Source organism: Bombus pyrosoma, linkage group LG4 (assembly GCF_014825855.1).
Source record: "Bombus pyrosoma isolate SC7728 linkage group LG4, ASM1482585v1, whole genome shotgun sequence".
Lineage (NCBI taxonomy): Eukaryota > Metazoa > Arthropoda > Insecta > Hymenoptera > Apidae > Bombus > Bombus pyrosoma.
The window spans coordinates 3,614,220-3,638,982 of record NC_057773.1 but is presented as its reverse complement, the minus strand read 5'-3'; the positions used below and the strand labels follow the sequence as shown (position 1 = coordinate 3,638,982).

At 35.1% G+C, this 24,763-nt stretch overlaps 1 protein-coding gene across 3 annotated transcripts in view; it reads right to left on the bottom strand.

Annotated features, from left to right (window-relative positions):
- The window catches only part of LOC122566840 (mannosyl-oligosaccharide 1,2-alpha-mannosidase IA), a 677,223-nt gene that overhangs the window by 15,865 nt on the left and 636,595 nt on the right, over positions 1–24,763 (bottom strand). For all 3 annotated transcript variants that reach the window (XM_043724671.1, XM_043724674.1, XM_043724675.1), the window contains 2 exons: positions 4,340–4,519; positions 272–485 (listed from right to left, as the gene is read on the bottom strand). In XM_043724671.1, the coding sequence (XP_043580606.1) occupies positions 272–485; positions 4,340–4,519 (394 nt within the window). The remainder of the gene's footprint in view (positions 1–271; positions 486–4,339; positions 4,520–24,763) is intronic.

Here is a 24,763-nt window from a genome sequence, read left to right as displayed (position 1 = left end):
ATTAAGTGGTTGGGTTTCTTGCGTGGGTTGCTTGAGGAACAACACGTAGATAGAGACACATATGGTCAACGAAACAGAAATTGGAATTCAGTACATATACAGTGTGCCCAAATAATTCTATTACAAGGCGATATATCCGTTACTTTTAATGGTACACAAAAATGTGAAAGGAGCGAATTTTTTGGTTCGAAAGAACAAATATTACGGTAAACGAAAAATCGTTCTGGACGAATAAATAATAATGAAACAAAAAAAAAAAAAAAAAACTCACGTTGGCCCCATTTTCCAGTCTTCGGGTGAATATAGTTGGGGTAGAGTCCTTTCGGTTTCTCCAGGTTCTTCAGCACTTTCCTTACGTTCTCGACCTTGCTCTTGAAAACCGGATTGCCCGTGATGTCACTGAGGTAGGTGAATTCGAGATGCATCGTGCCAATTTCGGAGAGGATGCTGCACCCGCTGCTCGCCCAGCCATAATTCTTGCTCGCCTGAAAATTTCCCAATGAGACACCGTCTCCGTTAGTCCTCGCTATTATTTATCCTTAACCCTAGCACTAGCGTTCACCGGAAAATTCCATTTTAATCTATGTTCGATGGTGGCGCTAAGGTGTAGAGTTTCATTCTTTCTATCTTTCAAAGATTAAAATTATTCGATGGTGATTAAAAAAATTAAAATTACCCGAAGATAATCGGAGAAATTAATTATGCACCATGATGATTAATCCCGAGTCGAAGGTAGAAATGGGAGAAGGAAGGTAATATTTCTGCAAGGTAGGCGGAATCAGTGACGAAAGTCGGCCGCGATCGAATCAAACGGATCCAATTAAACGAAATAACAAAGACGGCCACCGACCGTGTTTATAGAGATGGTTGCAAAGCTTCGCGAAACGAACACGCTTCGTTCTATTCGCCAGCGAAGATAAATATTAACCTACGCCGCGGAAATTACCGCCAGCCACCGTAATAATGAAAACGTTCGGTTACCGGTGCGAAATTTAATCGAATTTTCAGTGGCAGGTCGTCGGGATATGGAAAGAAACGATCGCTGATTGCCTCGCGAAAAATCGACCGGGAAATCTAACGGTGAAACTCTCTGCTTTCTATCTCGGTGTTGTCTGATAGGGTGGAATTATTGTGATTTTAAGGTATCGTTGGTTTTGCACACTTTCGTTAGACTTAACCGTTCTGTAATCAGAATTTTGTTCGATTATAAGGCAATTGATTTGCGATTAGTTCAGTCTTGTAATTTTAATTCGGAATATAGAAATTGACGATTGTTAAGTGCGTTTTGCTCGATTAAGAGAGAGTAGAATTATCGTTGATGCGAACTTTAGAAATTAACATTCGTTATTGGTCGTGTTGTGTTTGATTGTATGAGTAAAAAGAGTTGTGATTAATCATAGTCTGGTATTTTAGTTTGAAACCTAGAAATTGATGTTTGTTAGAAATATGTGCTATAGAGAAATAGAAAATAATAAGTGTTGAAGGTTGTTTTGTGTGAATATAATGATATGCTAATGAGATGTAACAGCACAGTGATGAAGCGAATAAAACAAAATTTTAAGGACATCGACAGTTATGGATATACAAATTCCAACTCATATGGTGTTACACAGAGATAATTTATAATACTATTGTAATTACGTAAATTTTTTTTTGGTATACTATAGAAAATCATTCACTTTTTTTGGAATAAAAAGAACTCCAATCAAAATGACTCATTTTTTAAAGATAAAAATAGCTAAGAATAAAATAAACTCGTATTCGAGTGTATTGGATTTTCACAAAAAAAAAAAAAAAAGGAAAAAAGAAATAGTTTCCTTGATTGAAATTTTTCGGTAGCTTGGCATAGAAGGGATCGAATTTAATTTCGACATTTATTTAGTGCACTTTTCGTGTCGCGTGAAACAAAACAGTTTCAGCCGGATTTCCATTCAGGGTGACGAAGTTTCCCAGCCGAATTCGCGAGCCATGGTTTTCACGGTGTTACAGCACTCCATAGGGAGAATGGGAAAAAGCCGTCGGGACCGGTATTCGTGTCGCTCGGTGCAGAAAAATTGGATCGAAGGGCAACGAAAATGGGCGTAGAGGGAAAGACTCCGGTGAAGCTAGAATATTACAGGTTAAAGATAAAACAAATAGATTTTCAAAGTCAAAACTTTGAACTGCCACGTCAAACGCGGGACAAAAATCCTACTTTTGGAAAAAAACAAGGAGAAATAGTGAAATATGAAATTGAAGATTCGGGGAAAAAATAATGTTACAGAAATAATTTACGACGATGTTCGTAAAATGACGATATTGTGAATTTTCCTAAATTCCTTTGTATTTTACATACGTTTATAAAATAATTTATAAATTAAAAAATTATCTGGACCGAACAGGCACTGTCTTTCATCTTATCCAAAATGCTGAGCGTACGTTTTCAGGAATTTTCATAATACATTTTTCAAATTTAAATACGCGATCAATTATCAACCAACATTAAAGATGACAAAAATTTCTATAAATCATGCATATTCAATGCTTAGGAGATCCAGAGAATTAGAATGATCCTGTGATTTTCTTATATGAAGTTTAAACTCATATGAAATCGAAAACTCGTATGGAGTTTTAACATTTTTATACAAAATCTTTATAATGTTTAATATTACATCCATCTTTATAATATACGATATATGTATAATATATTATCAATATGATATATAATTTACAGCATATTTTTTCTCCTCTGACGCGTTCGATAATAATTCATGATAGGATAAAATTTAATGCATAGTGCTGGCGCGCCAAATTTAAATTTTAAAGAAACGCTGATTCATATAGATCAACCTAATAGAAGAATGATAGGAGAAAGTTCAAAGTAGAAAGACTACCAAAGTAAGGAAAAAAGTTGGAAGAATATAATGAAATGAACAAAGTGATGGAACACCGGAATAATGCGGCTCCATTATTCGTCCAATTAAGAATTTGCATATTAATTCTGGCTCGTCACTTTGGTGAACGTGACTTGTTGAAATCGTTTCATTTAAACCAACGAATGTACCTTTCTCTCGTTTCTAATGCGTGTGAAAAAACCATCAAGAAGTTACCGCCTTCGCTAAACATATTTCCGACTCTTTTTCGTTGTCGCGGGCATATATAATTAGTTATAAAACAAAGAAAAACGAATTTATTGAAATATAAGTGCTACATCTTTCCTTTCTTCTTATTATCTGATTGTGCAGCGCGAGATTTGCGTTCTTCTTTGGTGAAATTTTTTGACAGGAAAGAGAATTTAACAGATGTAGGCAAGTTTAGTTAAATTTTGAGTTCAAGAGTTTGTATTTCTAATTATTAATTAAGCAAAGGTTATTCATGTTTGACTATTAATGGTTCATTGACAATTACTACTGACACGTTAATTAGGATATTTAATTGGTAGCCCTCAGTATTTTAATTTTTTACAAGCTTTTAAATTTTGACTGTGGCTTTTTGATTTTGGAATTTCAATATTTTAATCTTAACTTTCAACTCATAGTTGATAAAGCTAACACAGTATTTGAAGTTGACTGTTTAGATTCCAGCTCAAATTCAAAATTAGATCAATTTTCGATCGTCAGTTTCTTCCACGCGATCTTTCAATGACTAATTTCTAATTTTCCACTGCTACTTTCCCGCTTTTAAACATTCAATGATCACTTAACTTTGGGCTTCCAATTTTTAACTTCCACCATTCGAATAACAATGCTCTACCTCGAATCTTCAACTCTCAATCGTCGCTTTTCACTTTTCTGACAGCAAACGTTTTTAATTTTAGACCGTCGATTCGTATTCGCGCTTCGAATTGTCAATTTCCAATTCCAAACATCCAATTTTCCATTTCTGCTTTCTCACCTGCCACCATCCAAATTCTCTGGTTCGCGACTTGCCAACTTGTCCCTCTCCCATCCTTCATACGCTCCTTTCAACTTCGACCACCAGCACTTGGCGAACCGAACCTAACATCTACCTCGGCGTTTCCCTAGTTCGCAATTCCCGCGAAACTCCTAATCCCACCAACATTAATCACACAAAGTTCAAGCAACGCGAAAGCGCCAAAAGGGAATCACTGTAAAAGGCGTCTCCCTGTACGTTCCGAGCTCTGAAGAGTTCTGACGGCAGCAGGTTTCCGTCCCGCGAAATTTCCCGCGATAAGTTTCACCGGCAATCGGCGTCGTTAATCCATCGTTTCTGTTCCCGGTGAATATTTTAGGGAAGGCGTAAATTTCGCCACTACGGTCACGTCAGAAATAATTAACATTAAAACATGCCGTTGTTAGCACCGTGGCCGATGCCGTGACCGCGAAATCCCCGAACTTACCCCGGTATGGAGATTGATGAGGGAATGAGGAATTCCGGTTTCCGTCTGGAAAGCGGGCAACATCCGTTCGCCGAGCTGAGCCGCCTTATCCCGGAACATCACGTCCCCGGTGAGAGCGTAACACGCCAGCAGACTTCCCATGAAACGAATGTTCGTCTCGAAGAGGGATATTTCCGAGTTCTGGAAAAAAAAGAACAAGAATATGGTTTCATTAATACAGGTATAACGTTGCTGCAAAGGGAAAAGCGGCTAATTCGACTGGCTGGCTGCCAGATATGAAAGTGTAGCGACGAGCGGGCAGGTTTGATTTTGTTCGTTTTTGCAGCTTTGATTTCAGCGTTTGTGGTCTTCTTCGATTTCGCTCGCTTCAAGACTAATTTAGATTAATTTGCGATTAACTCGAGTTTACGATTTTGAGATTTTATTCGGCGTAAACCGTTGTAGGAGTTCGCGAAACGAGTGAATTCCACAATTTTAAAGTCACTGTTTCTAGGTTTAAAACAACGTAATGCTGATTGAAATTGCGATTTTAGAGATCAGTTTGAAGAAGAAGAGTTCAGAGAAAATTCGAGAGAATTGTTAGCCATGCGAGTGACTGAAAGCGATCCAAGGATTCTCACTTGTTACAATATGATTCTGTGCAATCGTGTTACAATTTCGAATATCGATTGTCAGAGTAATGTCAAGATATTGTTACAAGTATTACATTTTTATATGTTTGCACGGGACAATAAATTACAGTTTGTAAACAAAAGTGCGTTATTTCACGTCGGTGGCTAAATACAGAAAGAGATTGAAGTTTTACAGCAATAGTTCTATATTTCTTGGTTTCAAACGGTCAACAAACCTATTGAAATAGTACTGAAAGTATTAGAAAAGGAGGGGAAAATCCGAGTTGGTTTGCACACCTGAATCCTGGTGTTCAGCTATGGTTTCATAAAACATGGATTTTTGAAATCAGACTGTTTCCTTCTGCTCTGTATATTTTCCTTTTGCCTGTATCCATTAACTCATGTTGCTTACATTTCACGTCGTATTTAGCCATTTCCTTACTAATGGGGGTGTACACAACACCATACGCGTGGCTTTCTCGCTTGGATCTTTAAATAACGAAACGTAAATATGCTTAGCTTCTCATGATTTCATTGCTAAAAATACGAATGATTTATTCCATCGAATGGAATTATAAAAAGATACTAAAAAACATAATTCTCTTTATCACACCAATATTCGCTAAATAAAATCAGGGATAAAAATAATTCAGATTTTGATAGAGATCCATTACAAGGGAGACTAATACACAATATATTATATAAATAAAATATAATATATAGAATAAAAATATATGTCGGAGATGAAAGCACATCGGGGCCTTTCCTTTGGAATGTTTGGCAAAACCCCCAATACCCTAGGCCAGACTTTTATTATAGCTACACTTAAATAATAAAACTAAGAAATAGTTGTAATGTTCTAATACGATTATGGGTGCTCATGGTTTATGACGATGGGCTTGGGCTCGAAGTGACATAACGAGTCACCGAACGTAGCCACGGTCATGGGAGGGACGTGTAATAACAGAGGTATGGAATAATTATGCAGCTCTCCTTAAAAATAGAGATTGACCCGAGAGGTGGGGAGAGGGCTATATAAGGGCAGTTCCATTTGGACTGCGAATTAGTTATTGCGTTAGTTATTGAGTAGAGATTGAGAGAGTTATTGAGAGAAGTACGACTTGTACGTTGAGTCACACCCGGATCTTCCCGTTGTCCGTGGGTTCGTTACCGAACCTAAATTCATTGTCATCGACATCTCGTTTGTCCGATTAACGCTATTATTTGTAATCTCTTGTAATCATCGCATCTGTATCAATTCGAGTGAAGATTCGTCGACCGCCCAAAATTCGAACCTTAACCCGACATATATATTGCATTTTACCATCTTCATCTTGGAAAATCCTTGAATTTCCAAGAACTTATTAGTTCTTAAAACACTTTTTTAATTGATAGATAAACTACCGTGGTTAATTCAAACAGTAATATCTAAAAACCATATATGGCAGTATATTTAATTATACTACTTAACATTCATTTTAATTAAAACAGAATATTTACTAACGTAATAAATTCAAACAGTAATAATTGAAACCTACGTATTAGCATGTATTTAATTATATTACTTAATTTACATTTTAATCATAATAGAATATCTAATATCGTATTAAATTTAACACATGTCACATCATGACTATGATAATATAACATTGGTAAGTTTCTCTGTAAACAATTTAAACGTACGGTCTATTGCTTTCGCGCGACAAGAGAACTATCCTATTCTTTCCTTAAAAATGATGTAACATATTCAGCCTCTCATAAACGATAACACACACATGCTCCAGTTAGGGGAACAACTGCATAAAAATTTTAATTACCGTTTGCAGAAGCTGAAAAAAGATTTGCAAGACTAGGAGAACGTTTTAGCATTCAGCGGAATTGTTCTAGCGTAATTTGTTGTCAGTTAAAACAGACGTTGCTGCAGAAGACTGGGCCGGTGTTTTCAGCTGGGAAAAAATTTATGAAGCTTATCGCGAGGTTGATGAGAAACCATGCGAACTGTATTACATACGTGGAACGTACGAGAAGCTCGTAGGGATTATGCTACTGCGCCTTTGCGGCAACGCAACGTCGTTAATAGCATACTTAACACTGAAGTATTAAGTTTAATTACAGCGAATACTCGATAATTTGTCTTCGCTCTGTCCGCCACTCACCCTGGCAATTGCGAGCCTTGCAATTACTTTTCCAGACGCTCTTTAGTTAAGTACCATTCTCATTTTCCTTTTTCTTTTCGTTTTTCTTCTCTTCGTCCACCATCTCTTCGATGTAAATAATCATCATGCGTGGAAATGGTCTCGTCAAAGAGGCGACTTTCTATAGCTGATCGAATATCTCGAGACAATGATTTATTGTTACACGTATGGGATACACTTTGTATTAATGTAGCCAGCAGATACAGTGGCGAACAAAAGAAAGCAATTTTTAAATTAATATACTTTAACAAATAAATTCTTTCGACAATTGTAGAGAATGTAGCGATAAAAAAGCAGTCACATTTCTTACATATTTCTAGTTATATGTATGTCCTATTTTACAAAGGAAAATATAATATTTCATTTGGCGTAAGAAGCAACCATCGAGTGAAAGTTATCGTAGTTTTGCAATAGATGGACAATCATAAAACCATTATAAAATCGTAGGTGCATTATAAAACTATGGAAAATGATATATGTTTTTATAATGGATTGAAAACAGACGTTTTCTTTGTTTCTTTAACGCAAAGAATAGGCAATTCCGATATTCTGGTTATATCTACTGGAAGTAAGTGTACATTAATATACAACAATAAGACCTCTTAGAATAATTTATATATCGAGCAAATGAATATGAAATATAACATATTTGATTAGTTCTTTAACAGAATATTTAAGAATTTGGAAATTCACAAAGAAACTAGAATGGACCGAAAGAATTACGAATTAGAATGCACGCGACTCGTTTCGATCATTATGCGAAACACGTCTGCAACGCAGGTTGCAGAAGACCGAGGCTACGAGAAGCATCTCAATTTGGACTACACCGAATTGTTTTTCTTTACAACTAACTGCTAATTAATACAAATTAACACCTTCGTGTCGAATTTACAACGAATTTACGCCTTTCGAATGACGGAATCACCGACGCTTACGATCTTAGAAAGCTAATTTCTATTTTGTCTTGTTGAAAGTTTTACGTTCAATTTCTTCAGAAATGCTGTCAATCTTGCTTCGTACGAGACGCAATTCAGAAACATTTTAAAAAGTGTCGAAAACTATCTTCGAACGCGAAACTTTCATCGATAATAAATATATTAAAGCAACGTAACTGCATATAAAGTATATTAAAAAAATAATATCTATAAAATATTATCGTCTTTATCATTTTTAAGTTTTAGCTTTAGAGAATCTTCGAAGTAAAGAATTTCTTCAACGATAATCTGACAGATATCGATAAGAGAATTAAATATTAACTCGATCTAGCAATGTATTGCATATACACGTTGCGTTGTAAACTTTTTTCAGTAACGTTCCGAAATTATAAATGATGAAACTGTGTTTTCGTGACACTAATTAATTAATTAATTAATTTCGTACAAGTCGTAGACAACTTCGAACGCAACATAGTACAATCAAGTTAGTAAGTTTATAACGCGTGTTTGCTCGATACATTATTTTACCGTAGAAAATGCAATTCCGATGGGTTGGCGAATACACCGAGGATACGATAAACAGGTGAGATTTAAAGTTTCCAGCAAACTTGCGCATCCAGCTTTGTGCATCGCGAGGGCAGACATTTGTGGGGTGGCGGAAATTCGGCGATTAAGTTTCCAGCTTGTGTTTAATGAGCTAAGATTATTATTAGTTTAGAGAGAGTTATGAAGTTATTCACAGCTACCAACTGTCTGCAGCTGTTTTGCTTTACGTTCTCCTTTGGAACTCTCTTTCCGTTTTCCAGATTGATCTCGTTGCTCAACGTCTTGGAAAATTGTAGCCTCTCTTCCTTTATTTCACTCATTTCCGGGTATATTTGCTCAAGTATTTTAAAGTGCAGTCTTTTGTAATTATATATTCTCTTCAGGTAATAATTGTAAAGAAACGATAGCATGTATTTTAGAGTATAGAATTTTCGAAAGCTGAACTAACTTTAAAAACTTAGGAATTTGAAAATTATTGTTAAAAACAGCAAGCGAAGGGAGAAACTGCAACTTGGGGAACGAGGGTCGTACTATTATTTCTTTTTTCAAATGGTAGGTTCCACGTTAGTTTTAGAACTTTCCGACAGAACGAAAGGAAACTTAGGGATAGAATGCAAATAAAATTGTAATATCTTGACTAGTGTCTGACTAGTTGAACTCCTACCGACTGAATCCACTTACTACTATGAATTAGTGAACTTGTTCGTGTATTATATAAATTATTCATCCTCCAATATTTTTATAAACTTACCGTAACTTATATAAATTGTATAGATTATGATAAATTTATAAAAACGTATAAAATGTACATTTACATTAATATGAAATAACCATTTTATCAAAAGATATTAAAAATTATACTATTATTTTTAATATATTTAGCAATTTTCATAGCTTATTATCAAAGAAGAAGAATCTTTTGTAAAATTTTCCATATCATTGAGTAACGTGACAAAAAATGCGAGTATGCATAAACGTATAAACGGTTCTTCTGGTTTTTGTTGGCGTTCTCGATAGATCTTCGCATGAATACGTTCTTGGAGCTGCCAGAGGCTACAATCAGCGGCCGCATAGGTGTTAATTAACAAGAACATGAAGATAGCATCGGAAACAGATGAGGGGATAATAATGCTTCGCGCTTATGTAGACCGTTGCTACCTTCTCTTCTTCAACAGAAAGAATCACAGTTAATTGACGTTTATGACTTGACGTCGCGATAAAAGCTCTGGAAGCTGTTTCTCTTTACGATAGTTCAACCACATATTTAACACTGATTTCCATCACTGTTCACGTGTAGCCGGGAGTGAATTAGGGGAACTTATCAGTAGCGTATAGAACTGAATATCAACTTCATTTTTTGAAAATTTCTTAATTTCAGGATCTTGAAGAATATATAATTAGCATTTCAGTTTTCAGAAATGAAATATTTATCATAAGTGAAATTTATCCACGTTATTAACTTTATTATATTATTATTAATATTATTGACATTATTAACTTTACTTTATTCAAATTTTGTAATTTTTCTACCGATTTTCTACAGTATATGTATATGACGAGTATTTTTCAAAGATTAATCGAGTGATTACTCTTGATAGAATCGATCTACCATATATAGGTCGAACTCATCAATTCCACTTTTTGAAAACTTTTCAATTTTAATATTAGAATCGATGATTGAAATTTAATCTTTCACGGAGATTATGCAAATAATTATCTTTGGTAAACTTGGTGTATATCGGACAAATTCATCGATCCCATGTCTTCTAGATCTTTTAGTTTTAATACTAGAATACGTAATTAATGTTTAAAACTTCAGAAATTGATCGAGTAGAATTATTCTCGATAGAACTGATCCAATAATTTGGCTTTTAATGAAAATCAAATATAAAATATTCTCAAAGCGAAAAACCTGTCAATTTGTCCAAACGAACAAACTGACCGATCATTCATAGATATTCCACTACAGAATTTCACCGGAAACATATTTTAATCATCCATTTACGAACTCGACTAACGAATCTCCAAATATCTATTTAACTGTACAAACAAATAATAAAAATCTTCCAAGTCGAAGTTGCATCTGAAATACTAAAAATTAAAAAAAGAAGAAACAGATGAAACGAATAAATTATATAAGACATCTTTTACGTGTAAATATATTATATAAAATATTTCTAACGCAGCAGTAGTAGTAGCATGGTTTATCTCCAGTCTCCCAGGCATAAAAGAACTCGATTTACAATTATTGCCCCTAAACTCACTTAATCATTTACACGCTCGTTCATCCATTCGCACGTACAACCCTATTTTACCCTTGTTTTACCATTACCTATCTAATATCTGTCATTTATCTAATTACTCCTTAATTATTACGTACGCCTATTATCTGTTATCTAATGCGTAAATCTTTACCTAACTGCCTAATTTACCCACTTAACTGGAGACCCGTTCTCTCTTCGCTCTTTCCTCTTTCTTCTCTTCCAATTTCCTCACCCAGTCTACAGCCCAATCTTTTCCTCTTCCTTCCACTATCTTTCCCCTTTTCTCATTCCCTACACTCGCTTTGTCACGTACTCTAAATTTCCGCACGTGTTTGTCGCCGCAGAGCTCGCATTCCCCTCCTTCACGCTTCTCCCAGCATTTATTCTATTTCTTCGTACTATCAACGTATGAACAAATGACGTAAAATATTTTTGACGTATAAATTATTTAAGATAAAGGAAAAGTATCGATAGATATGAGAGTCACTGGTGTTTCTTCGCGTATCGGTTCAGTTCGAGGTGTCTGAAGTGGCGTGATGCAAGAAAATGTGCGTACGATGGTCATAAATAGCGTTGGCTGTAATTTGCCGCATCTCGGCGCGGTCTTGCACCCGACAGGAAAATTGCAAAATACGACCGGCTCCACCTGTCGTAATCGCAGCAGTTTATCCTAATACGCGAGATGTTGTAGACAGAGGTGTGGTATCAAGGAGAAAGACGTAATCGCTTTCGTAACAGGTTACATATAAGTCTCGACGATGATTCCAGTAATCGGAACATTCAATTCCGTGATATACGCGCTTTCCAACAAATCGACGCGCCTACAAACGATCTTCTCCTTATCGCTCTCGTTATTATCGGTAATAATCTTCTTCTTCGGGTTTTTTTTTCTTTTTTTTTTAAGAACTTTTCTAGTAGAGAGAATAGTACGATAGAAATAACGATTCGTTATTTATCGTTACAAAGGTTCAAAGTCGTGACAGTGAGAAATTTGGTTCGATAAATGGGAAGAATTGAAGAAACGGGGTTAGGTAATTAGGTAATTAGGTAAAATTGTTGATCTTAATAATCCATGAGTTACTACATTTTATTATTATTAATTCTGACATCCCTTTTATTTTATTTCGTTATTATAAATTCTAACGTTTCTTCTATTTTGTGTTTTGTACGAGATTGTACTACCTTTTCGGGATTGGTTTATTTTTGTCACAATTGTGAAAGAGATGTTATAAAACTATTGAAAGATTCAAAGATGTAGAAAAGCAGAAAAATTGAAAGTCCTGTGTAAAATATTTTGTTTCGATAATTTGAGAGTCGTTAAATTTCGTAGTTAAAATTACTAAATTTTAACATCCCTTTCACGTTGCGTAACATTCATTTTGCAACTATTCGAGGCAGGGTCGCAAGTTGTTGAAGTTTGCTATTATTAATTTTAACATTCTTTCATAACGTAAATAACTGAAGTTCGTTATATTTTCCGATGAATTTGCGTCGAAATGGAAGAATGATAGATGTAGACAGTATTTCATGTAAAATTATGCCGCATCTACTGTAATTCGCGTTGCATTTCATGTAAAATTATGCTGTTCATTAATCTGCTTCAATTTACATAGTTGAATAAACGATATAATTCTTGCACATTCTGAATTAACGTATTAATTGAATATTGATTTTTAATATTATTTATCATTCAATTACAATTATTATTATTAAATGTTTTAGTTTATAATGATATATGTAAAGTAAATAGTTTAGCCTCCGCGGAAATAGATTTTACAGGCATAATGCTTGATAACGAGCCATCGTTTGGTGAGTGTACTATGCTAAAATTCGCGTTACTCAACTGCCAGGCAACTGGGAGAATTCAATTTCATTCTGTAATGTCTCTAACGTCAGAAATTGGATCTCAATAATCGAGAACTCGTACGTTGGCTATTGAAAGCGGAGCCACATATTATACAATCGATGTCCATCATAATATAACAATTATTTTACGTCGACAGAAAGCTTGCATGTTCGTTACCAGCGAACGATGTTGTCGTCCATAATTATTTAATCCTGCGTGACTAACTCTATTTTTAATGTAAAACGTGTTCGTCAAATATGAATAACGAATAACAAGAATGTAAAATATTTTGTAATCTTTCTCTTTCTTCTGTTCTCTTAGATTGATGTGTACTTACATGAACTTTTAATAAATGTCAGCTCAGTTCCATCGTTGGTTGCAACTATTTAATCCTTTGACTTTAGGTGACATTATTTTTAATACAAAACGCGTTTATTAAATACAAATAAGGAACAATAAAAGGAAAAAAGATGTTTAATAACGTTCTTCTTTCTCCTATTTTCTCGCATTAACGAAAATACAATTACTTTTTAAAATGGTTTAACTGCCACCGGTGAATTTTATATATTTTGTCCCGCAACACATTGAAATTATACTAACACCATAACATTTAATCTTTGGGTAATATATCGTATTTTTTATCGCAATTTTTGCTCCGACAATGTTAACCGTGTCATTCGCGCTGTTAACAATCGTTTAGTCCATGAAACGTATCTTATTTTAATCGTTCTAAAAATTTTGGTAACGTGCATCACCGATGATTACCGTGGCTAACTAATGTTAAACCAAAGAATCATTCTACATCTTTGACGCGTATTGACCGAGGCTCCGGAGATTTAGTAATAATTATAGGAATTAATCATATTAGCGTATCTTTAATAATTATATTACTATAACGTTGTTAGCGTTAAGTAACTCTGATTCAGGAGCCTTCGGTAATCAACCGTTACACGCCCTACGAAGATATAAAAATAGAAGGGGAAAAATGATGGTAAAAAGAGAAGGAACGAAGAAGAGGATGAAGAGAGAAAAAAAAAGTGGAGGCTCGATACGGTAACAAGCGGACGGCTGGTTTATGAGGTCGTTAAGTTAAAAGGATTCGACGTAGCCTGTCTATCGGATGTTGCTGCACGTTGCTATGTTTTCCGGTTCGACAGGTGTGTCGGATTAACTCGTTTACTCAGGACCTAATAGTTCAACGTTCTTATTAAGCCTATACTCCGTTAAAAGAAAGCACGGCTCTTCTTCACACGTATGTGCGTATACAGTATAGATTATGGCCTTTAACCTGATTTTTATCCTTCAGAAATTCTCCTTCGAATCTGCCATTTTTTTCTCATGTTACTTTCTCATTTTTCAATTTTAGGTGGTTCTATTTTATCGAGTTTTCTCAATTTTAAATATTTGACTGGAATCTTCTTTTAAAATTGTTATTTTGTCACTAATAGGGCTTTTGTGAAAATAAATAAATATACGATATTGTTTCAAATCAATTCATTGTAATATCTTAGGATATCTTAGGAAGGATTGTGATTGAATAAAGGAAATTTTTATCGTTCAAAAATTACTCGCATCGTTTAAAAAATTATCACCTGACTTATCACCTTCTTGATAAGATTTTGAATAAAGCAAATCAATCCGAGAATATGTGAAATTAAAGAAATTTTGCTCAGCGAAAAAGGACAGGGATAAAATAGTCGAAATTGGGAAAAGTTGCTAAACTGCATAGTCACCAAATTTTTATTTCTCGCTAGAGATTTTTCACTTTTCTCGCTTCCTGTTCCTTTCCCTTTGATTTCTTCGTGTCACGTACGTACAAGAAAGCCTTGTTTTATCGAAGGAGATTTTATAATATCAGCCGTTCCTCTTTTGTCCGATCGAGCGCATTGCCTTTGATTTACGACGTTCGTTAAGGGGGGGGGGAGGTTAATAATTAATGGTACGGAGAAATGAATTTCTTTGCTGTCTTCTTGATTGATTGTAGAATGATTCTTTATAGATTACTTCTGCGTCGGCGAGAATGATTTCTTGGTATTGCCTGTGTTGTACAAGTTTTTGAATTCTTTTCAACCTCCTCCTTTTCTCTTTTCGTTTGCTTCAATTAACATTCAACCAAGAAATTAATTTTTTAATCCTCCAATTTTCACGGTTCTTCGATACTTCGTGTTTTTTTCGTAACATTTTTCTGCAAATTACGATGTTTCTCAGTATATCGAATTATTTTAACGAACAAAAATAAAATGCTCAATCGCATTAAGAACGAGAAATGCTCAATCGAACGAGGTAAAATACTGTATTAAAATTATGTCATTCTTAAACATTACGCTATTTCTCTCTTTTAAAATAAACATTTACAGATGAGTCTACGTACACACGAACCTCAGCTACTGACAACGTTATATGATAATAGATGGAACGTTATTTGTATGGTTTCTATGCCCTATATAATGTCGAACTAATTAACAGCATATTATTCTAGAATTTCCTGTATATTTAAGAGAAACAAACAAAAACAAAGGAATATAAACGTAAGGCAGAGATATAAAGCTGAAAGTTTCTCGATATTTTCCAACGGAATGAAATCGCTTTTGTAACACGGAAAGTTTACGGACAGGCATCGAGACAGATTATCGAGATATCGTTTTCACCTGACCGGTCGAATAGAGATCCCGATTGTCATCGAGTCATTGCGGAATCTGACGTTTTAATTAAAAGTTCTCTTCGACGGAGCGTGAAATGTTTCCTGCAAGCCGGCCATATCTATCGACGAAGAAAGAAACGGAATAACAGGAAATCAAGCGCATTAATCGACGATATAACGTATCGATCGAATCCAACATCCGATTTCCTTTAGATAAGTCAAACGCAAGTAATAACTAATAATTAATAATTGAGCCTAACACGAAGTGAGACACGAAGATCTACATATGCATCTTTTTTTAAATATTATAACAAAATTATGGTTAGTCTTAATAATCATCTTGTAGTCGAAATTTGTATGAAATTGTAATATCTTGTAATGTAATATCTTGAATAATATTTTAAATCGAGATTTCAATTTGTTTCATATCTTTCTGATATTTAAGCCTTTATATGTATTTGAAGCTTAATAACACTGATAAGTACAGTGACTCACTTGAGAATGTCTACAGAAATCTTCTATAATGTGCGCTGTATTAAATATTTTCAAATTTTATTAGCACTATAGCGAGACTCGATTATCGCGATCGTATTGGAAAAATGTTTTTCTTATACAATATGCATTAGATTGTCCGAAAACTTTCTTTCGTTTTATAAGGAAATAATAGACGTACAATGTTTTTTGTTTTATATTAGTTTATTGAATTATGCACGAACATAATAATAGAAATAGAACGAAATGGATCATACCTAATTCAATAAAATAATATAAAACAGAAATTGTTGCTCATCCATAATCACCTTATGAAACGAAAGAAACTTTCCGGACAACCTAATACATAAAAGATTTCTATAGTAAATATCGAAATACTTTCGTGAACCACTTATGTGTCGATATAATAATAATATCGTCATTTTATTATATGGCACAAGTATCGTGTTATCCAAGGATTGCCCGTATATTTAAATTTACAAATACTTGAATTTCAAAATATTTGGAGGAGATCATCTCTATTATAATAGATAGCGAAGTTCTTTAGTTATATTATACGTAATTCAATTATGAATCTAACTATAGCTTTTAATTTTAATTACCACAATGTAGGATATAATTAAATAATAAATTTAATGAAACTCTGGTTCGAAATATTGCCATCGTAAAGTCGCCATAGAGGCTAATGTACGTGCACGAAGCTTTGTATCCTTTCATGGTATTCCATTTGGCAATTAAAATGCAATAATATAGATCGACGGGTAACTTTTCAATTATTTTGATTACCATTCGTTCGAAACCTTCGACCAACGAGCGAGCGAGCGGCGTGAATTAAATTAAAAAATAACTTCTCTCATAAATTCGTGCTGGAGAGCTCTTTTAAATCCCTTCCTTCCATTCCAATTAATACATTCCAAACGTGTTATGTCGATTGGAAACCTGATATCGTATACCAATCAAACTGTTTCGTGTTATTTTCTTTCATTTTCCTTCCATTCGTTCTTTTCTCTTAGTTTGACCAAAAGACAAATCGTTTAATTAATATCGATGATTATATTATACGAATATGAAGTTTCTTCTGTCTTGAAGAGTTCGAAGAGAAATATTCTATTAATTTTTAGCTATAGGAATTCACATTTTAGATATGGTTTCTTATTTTTTATATTTCTTATATTTCCTAAATTAATTGGTATTTTATTAACTAAACTATTGCGATATAAATATCAATCAAACAATTGCGAATATTCGAATGCGCAACTTTTCTTGATTAGAGTTACCAAAGATGAAGATTCTTTAATTGAACGTCTTAATACAAATTTCTGTCCCTGATTTCCGTTCACAGTTAGAGCCAAATATTCGAATATAGATGTTTTCCTTTCATCAGCGCTTTAAACAGTGAAGTTTCAAATTGAATAATTAAATAAAAATCATTCTCTTTGGCCGAAGCTTGCAGGAGTACAATTTTTTAACTGGATATTCAAATAAAGCTTTTTAATTGAATATTCAAATTCGAACCATATACTTCTTCTAAAGCTTTCAGGAATAAAGCTTGCTAATCCAATGTTTGAATTCCACATTCTTCTTCGACCAAAGCTTTCTGCAATAAAGCTTTCCTAAAATACTTGCGATCTAAATTCTTCTTTCCCATTACGTCCAAAACAGAAACTCTCAAATAATTGATCAGAGAAATGAAATTCTTTCGCCGAGAAGATTTTATTTCTTCAGATTAAAGATTTTGACGATCGTCCTTCTTAATCTATCGCTGTCAACATTTTAGGCACGTCAAGTATCGTGACACGTACTACTTCGGCAAAAACGGAGAATATTCAGCTACAACCGTAGCCTACGGGCGACCATAAACGGGTTTGCATGAGAATAAGTGGAGGAAGAGAAAGGGAGAGGTAATCCTGTTATCATCGCGTCCTCTATTTTTTAATCTTCGTATTCACGAGAATGTACGGGATCGGGAACGGTTTTAGTTTACAACAATGTGCTTAAGGTTGTTCCTTACGGCAAGACTTGCAACGCGATCTGCACGACGTTAAAACCACACAAACTGGGCTATCGCATTGTTCCTGCCATTTCTAAGTGCATCATCGCGAACTTGCTCCAACTACGATACTTTTCATTCGCGCGTGACACAGAAGCATATCTGATTCTAAGAACAATCTCACGTTTTATGCTATTTTATTTCTTTTTTAATTCACAAAGATTATGAAGCATCACGAGAGAAAGCTGAAGATCGTTTTGTAATAGAGGAAATGATATTTAGTAAAACAGTGAAAGAATTTAGATAAATATCGCTATAAGTACGAGGATTTATTGCCCGTATTTTAAACGATGTTTTAATTTAAATGCTGCTTCCGATTTCAAAATAGATTGAAGTTAATCATGTCCCAATGCGATTTCCTCTTTCTCTCAAAATTCTATTTCATTCGGTCACAAGAGAGTTTAAAGTTAATTGTTGCAATGGGAGAAACGAATTTCTGTAAAGCGACGAAGCTTTTCTGAAAAGTATTCTTCAATGTAAAAAGATCTACTTTTCGTATTTTCAACGCTCGTAGTTCGGCATAATCGAGTTCTGATCTCAATAAAGTCGAGATTAATTTCACCTTTTCTACATGATCTTATAATATTAATTCTAAAAAAAAAAACAAAAAAAAAAAAAAGAAGAAAAGAATTCATTTTGATAGTTTCGGTAGCTCTCAGCGTTAACGACGCTCTCAGTTGCAGTCTCCAAACATGTCCACCTAATTTCCCGAAAGAAGAAATCTCGTTGCAGGAAGAGTATCATTGCACGAGATTTTTCCAGCAGTTCCTTACTCCGTTTATTCAGGGTCGTTTGTTGAACGACCACACTGTGTCTCGGTTCACGGATAGTAAAATGGAACGGCGATGATTATTGCACCGTCGTTGTCTCGAGGACGCGTCGCCTACTCGAGGATGGAAGAAACGAAGGACGCATAGTGGAAGAAATCAAGTCGATGGCCATGGACGAGGCGCTGCTTTAAGAAGAACTACGACTAGAGAGGTGGATCAGGTGGTGAGTCGAGTCGAAATTGGTCCCTGGCCAATATTGCACCCACGGAACGCGCTCTCCAATGGTACCTTAACTATGAGATACGTGAGCAGCTCCTTAACGATTCACGGCGCGAACATCCACGGCGCGAAAAAATATCGCGATAGTCCGGGAAAATCAATTTGGATGACGTTAGATCATAACTATGAACGCTCCGAATTTTGAGATAGAAATGAGAGCGACAGGGGATGGAAAAATTTGGAAATGATCACGTGTAAGTTTAAGGTTTCTATACGAGGACTTTGTTAAGTTTGTCTTTTTTTTTTGATAGATCTTTAACATCTTCGAATCGTGCTTTCCTAGCACTAAAAGTTCGTCTGAAAGAAGGATGGTTAGAAGATTTCTATTTCTCTCATATCTCGTGAACGTTTTATTTGTAATTTCTTTTTCAATCGATTTATACTTTGGTATCCTGTTTTTAATATTACGGCTAGGAAATGTTATCCCAAGGAAACATTCAATCTTTCTTCTATTTAGAAATGTGAATAATCAAAAAAGCTTTACAAAATTCAGTTTGAATATTTTGTATGTATCGTTCTTTCGTGTTTAATTCTTACAAGCGAAAGCATTGGAATTTCATAGGATAAATAAGTATGAGAAAGGGAAACTGAGTCGTGTGCACGTCGACGGAATAAAACACGAACAAGGCCAAAGTTTAAATCTGACATGGAATTAATTTTGTATCGCGAAAGTGGCTGCAAGTAGCATAGCGTTATATGAGCGGCTTGATATTGCATCGTGTGGCAATAACGACGAGGCAATAATAGCGTATTAAAACAAAAAAACGGGAAAAAATGGGCAAGCATCCTCGGAAGCACGGCTCGCAGAGATATATTTAGGTGTAATAACCGAGCATTTGCTCTTTTTCGAAGAAATTCGACCTTCTTAATAAAGTTTCAAGCTCGGCCACTCGACACGAAAAGACGGTCTGCTCTTGTCTCTGCAAAGATGGAGAACCCGCGACATCTCGAAAAGCGGCTGCCCTAAGAGTGCCCATTGTGTCATCTTATCCTTAGTAATTTCTTTTCAGTGGAATTTTATTATTCTACAAAAAATGTTGAACATTTTATAATTGTTTCTATAACATCTTATTTTTGGTTATCTCTTTTCACAAACTTTATTACCGCACTAAAATATTAATCGTTTTATCGTTTCTTACTGTAATATTTGTAAACCTATTTTCGCTCTAAGGAAAAGTAGTTCTCGATTATAATATTGTAGATATCTGAGAAATGGATAAATGAAGTGATTTCCAAAAAAAGTATTCCAAAAACAAAAACAAAAGTATTCAGTAAAAAGAAAGTAATCCACAATTGTAAATAATAGATTTCTATGCAATCTATGAACAAGTTAGTTTCCAAGAAAATATTCGATGGTATTTATTACACATTATTACGTGAATATTTTTTAGCGTAACAAAATTATGTTGAAGGAATTGAAGTAGCTTTAAAAATTAGTGCTTCAAAGCTGGAAAATATGAAATTCTTTATTTCTTTTATTATACCCTATTATCCTATTATTACATTTTCTCTACGGTCACGATCTTCTCGTTTATATTCTCACACACACTTCTTCGAATCTCACCCTCCACTTTTCATCTACATCTCTCACGATTTTGCATGAGCCTAGTGTTCATACATATTTGACAACTTGGCTAAGTCTCTACGGTTGCACCTATATATTTTCTCCACATATTTTCAGTTTATTTTCCTATATCCTGTTTCTAATGGTCAAGCTTTCGTTCGTCGACCAGACTCGCTATATTACCTTTTATTTTTCCAAGTTTTTCCGTGTTTTTATACTTCCTCCTTTAACCTAAGACTTGGCTCTCAAATCATCTCTTTCTACTCTACTTCCTTTCCACTCTCTTTTACTTTTTAAAGAACAGAACATTCAACGTAAAATATACTATCACTACAACGATTATTACGATCGTTATTATTATTATATACAATGTAAATGATTTTTAAAAGGAACGACACGATAAAAGATAGATCTATAAGTGAAGAAACTATTATTATATTTACGAGATTAGAAATGTGTGCGATGAATTCATCGATTAATAATTTATAGGCAAAACACATCTTTTCAGATGGTTTTGTAAAAAAAAAAAAAAAACTGGAAACCATATTACATTAGATTCTGAGGTCAGTTTTGTCGAAAACAAACAAATCTATCGTTTAAACAATCAACAATATATATTAGGTTGTCCGAAAAGTGTCTTTCTTTAGCAAACGTGCTTTTTTAGAAAAATGCATTTTCATATAAACGTGAAACCAAGTCTGTGAAATGTCACGGTGTTTATCTCAACATAACAAAATGGATGGCACGTCATTCTACAAAATAATATAAAACAAAAAAGCTAATATATATACAATATTATTTATAGTGTATACACTCAGCATGAAACAAGAAAGAATGAGTGTAACAAAACGAAATTAATTTACCGTCGTTTTCCCACAATCCTCTTTCCCATTTCTATCTTTATCAACAACCATCCAATTTTTCCTGTTTAACATCACTTCCTGAGAGAGAAATCTTCACGCGAGCAAAAAGATACGAGCAGAAAACAATATTCTTCAACAGAGTTTCCAAAGGATGTAACGACCAGTTCGTAGACGGATCACGTGGATATGATTAGCAGAGGATGGTTGTTCACGAAACGGCGATTCGCACAGCGAAAAGCACTCGCGTGTTTCCCAGCCACTTGTAAGACCCTGATACGAGGCCTGCAGATAGTCACGGAAGCACTTTCGTGAGTAACAAGTTTCGACGCGGATTTCGCATGCTCCACTTTTCTACCCCTTGTCTTCGAACCTGTTACCATTATTCCATGTACGATATCTCCCGCAAGTACGCGAGGGGTATTTTGGTATTTGTAGTAACAATATTTATACAGCGGGCATGAGGTGCTTCGCTATGAAAAAATAGGAAAAGATGTACAGTACAACTTTTTCGTCCGAGGCTTAGTTTAGCCCAAGGAAATTGATTTTCGTAAAAGAACAATGTTTGTTTCGTCTTGAAATTTATCAAGTATACTTGAACACGACGAATTCCGGACTGGACAGGACTAAACAATCGGCAGGAGGTCATCCCACGCGTGGAAGTAAGTGGAAGCTTTTACTTATTTTCGCATCTAGAATTTCTCGAAAGCTAAAGTTTGGAGGAAAAAATCTTATCCTATATTTTGTTTTTATTTTTGTTTTCATAAGAAATCACCTCGTGCCTGCTTGTATATAATTTTCGATCGTATCCTGCATAATCAGAACAGCAGATTATAGTAATTTATTTTTATTTTAATAAAAGATTAACAGCATAAAACCTGATTTTTTAAATTATCGAGTTATCAAGTTAACAATTTGAGATATAAAATAAGCAATCTCACTATTTTTCTAATAAGTTAAACTATTTATCGAACATATGCATTTACCTTTGAAAAAGTAGTAAAGATTAGAGATGGAAGTGGAATTACGGTGAAACGAGCTTCGCATCCTATCTAAGCACTCTTTTTACGTCGAGGAAGAGAGCACCGCTATGAGAAGCTCCTGAGTAACATTGTTCCTTACGATCTTACGAGATTAGTTCGAATTAATGCGAACAACTTTGCGGGACAGGTGCGCCGTGGCTTTTTTCAGCTTTCCCCCGATTTTTCCTCTCGTTTTCTCCTTCCACTTCATCCCTTTACGACTCCCTTGGAACGATGCCGGCGGTACCAAAATTGGATCAGTTTTTGAAAGAGAGGACGTTGCATAATACGGTAGGTATAAATGCAACAGAATATTTAAGGTAGTGAAATTTCGGTGTCATATTCTACACACTCTAAGAATGGAAAAGATCATACAAACATACGAATCTTTTCCTTCTCGAGATATAAATATTTTTCCTTTATGACATAGCACCTGTTGTAAGGATACCTAAAACTTGATAGATGTGTTGCAAGATAAGTTCTCGTTACAAATGAAAATACATATCCCATTTAAAAAAACTACGATTAACCTACTTCTCGAACTTCAGTATATTATAGTTTCTACAATAACGCTACATTTATTGCTAAAATAAAAATCCATATCGAAAGTGTAAGAGAAAGAAAAAGAAAGAAAAGAAAGAAAAACAACTACATTATAAAGTCTGAAATATCCTTATATTTATGAAAATACTCTTATATCTCCCATCTTCCTCTATCCTCCGTGTAAAAGAATCGAAAAAACGGAACAATAAAGCGTTCACCAAGCTCCGAATCCAAACTATCAGCAAACGACCGCAAGAATGGGCCAGTGATTTCTTTCGACGAAGACCAACCTAAAGGTGCGACGCTGCTTGGAATAATCCCTTTCACGCGTTTGGAGCTACGACCATGGTAAGTTCGCGCCCTGAGCGATAATAGGGAACAGTCGACCAAACGAGAGGGTGGTAGTGACTGGATAGAGACGTTATATTCGCGTTTTAGATAAGAGGGTCGATTCGGTAGCGGGTCCAAGGTAACGTACCCTTTTGTCACCTATCTATCGTTTCATCCACGTAGCCGTTTGTTTCTTTTTCTTTGTTGAAGAAAGTCTAGTTACTCGCGCAAATTGGCCGCGTGATCTCTCGCGATCGACCAAGCCGATCTACGGTCACGGGCTGGTCCGCTGATTACCGAGCAGACGCTTCACGCTTCGTTTCTCGCCAATTGCTTCCCTATTTCGTCGAAGATCGTACAAGGTTGACGGACCAGACGCTTGTAATTTTACGCCGCTGCGTGGTTTCTTTCACGTTCGGCCAGATTCCGACGCGATTTCATTTTTTGCCGCGCCTCCTTCGCAGCGATGAGAGGCCTCGAAAACTTCTGATCTCTTATCGAGACCAAGTTTACTCGGGTAGGTTCGCTTCTCGCTTTAGGTCGTTGCGAGCCTCTTTTTCTCATTTTAATGAGCCCGCGTGATGCTACGAATCGCGTTGTATTGCGGCATAGCCAATTCGATCGTAACAATTCGTAGTTTAGGGTTTCGAGGGTAAAGTCGAGATTGGGAATTTGCCGAAGATGGTTAAATTGAAATTTGTGTTACAGATAGCGTGACGAGTTTAGTTTAATTGGATTCTTCGTTGGTTACATACAGTTCACACGGTACTTGGTTGGATACAGAAAGTTCAACAAGTTTGTCAAAATAATGTGAACTTTTAAACAACGAACAGTACGATACGATTAAGATTTGGAATTTTTAATGAAACGAATCAGCACACGAATTCCATGCAACACATAGAAAATTCGATAATTCGTTTCAAACAATAAACAACGAAACAGTTTCTTATTTAATGAGTCCACCTAACTTTTACTAAATTTAGTTTCTGCCATTTTACGATCTTGCAGATCATCATCTTACTATTTTTTATCGTTACTTCTGCAGAAAAATATTTCGCCCATGCCACAAAAGTTGAAAGAGAATGAAACAAGGAACGTTTCGAACAGGAAAATATTACTGGATGTTCAAACTTCGCTCTAGCCAGGGGAGTATCAAAGAAAGGACAGGAAAAAAGAATTGGAATATTCACTGGTGAAAGGAATAATCTCGGATAGGACTGATCGAAGGCAAAGGAATACCATCAGCCTCGCGGTAACGACTTCCAGGTTCAGTTCATTTCTATTCACGAGCCGAGGCACTTTTGCGCTTTGAATCTGAGAATACCGGCGATCGTTTCCCTGTCAATGAGTTGGATGGTCCCCGCACCTTCGAATCTTTCAGCTTAGTCAATGCTTGAAATTGTTTCCGAACGGTAACCAAAAGGCCACTTAGAAAACAAAAAGGAGGCTTTAAACCGGATCGATATCATACTGAAT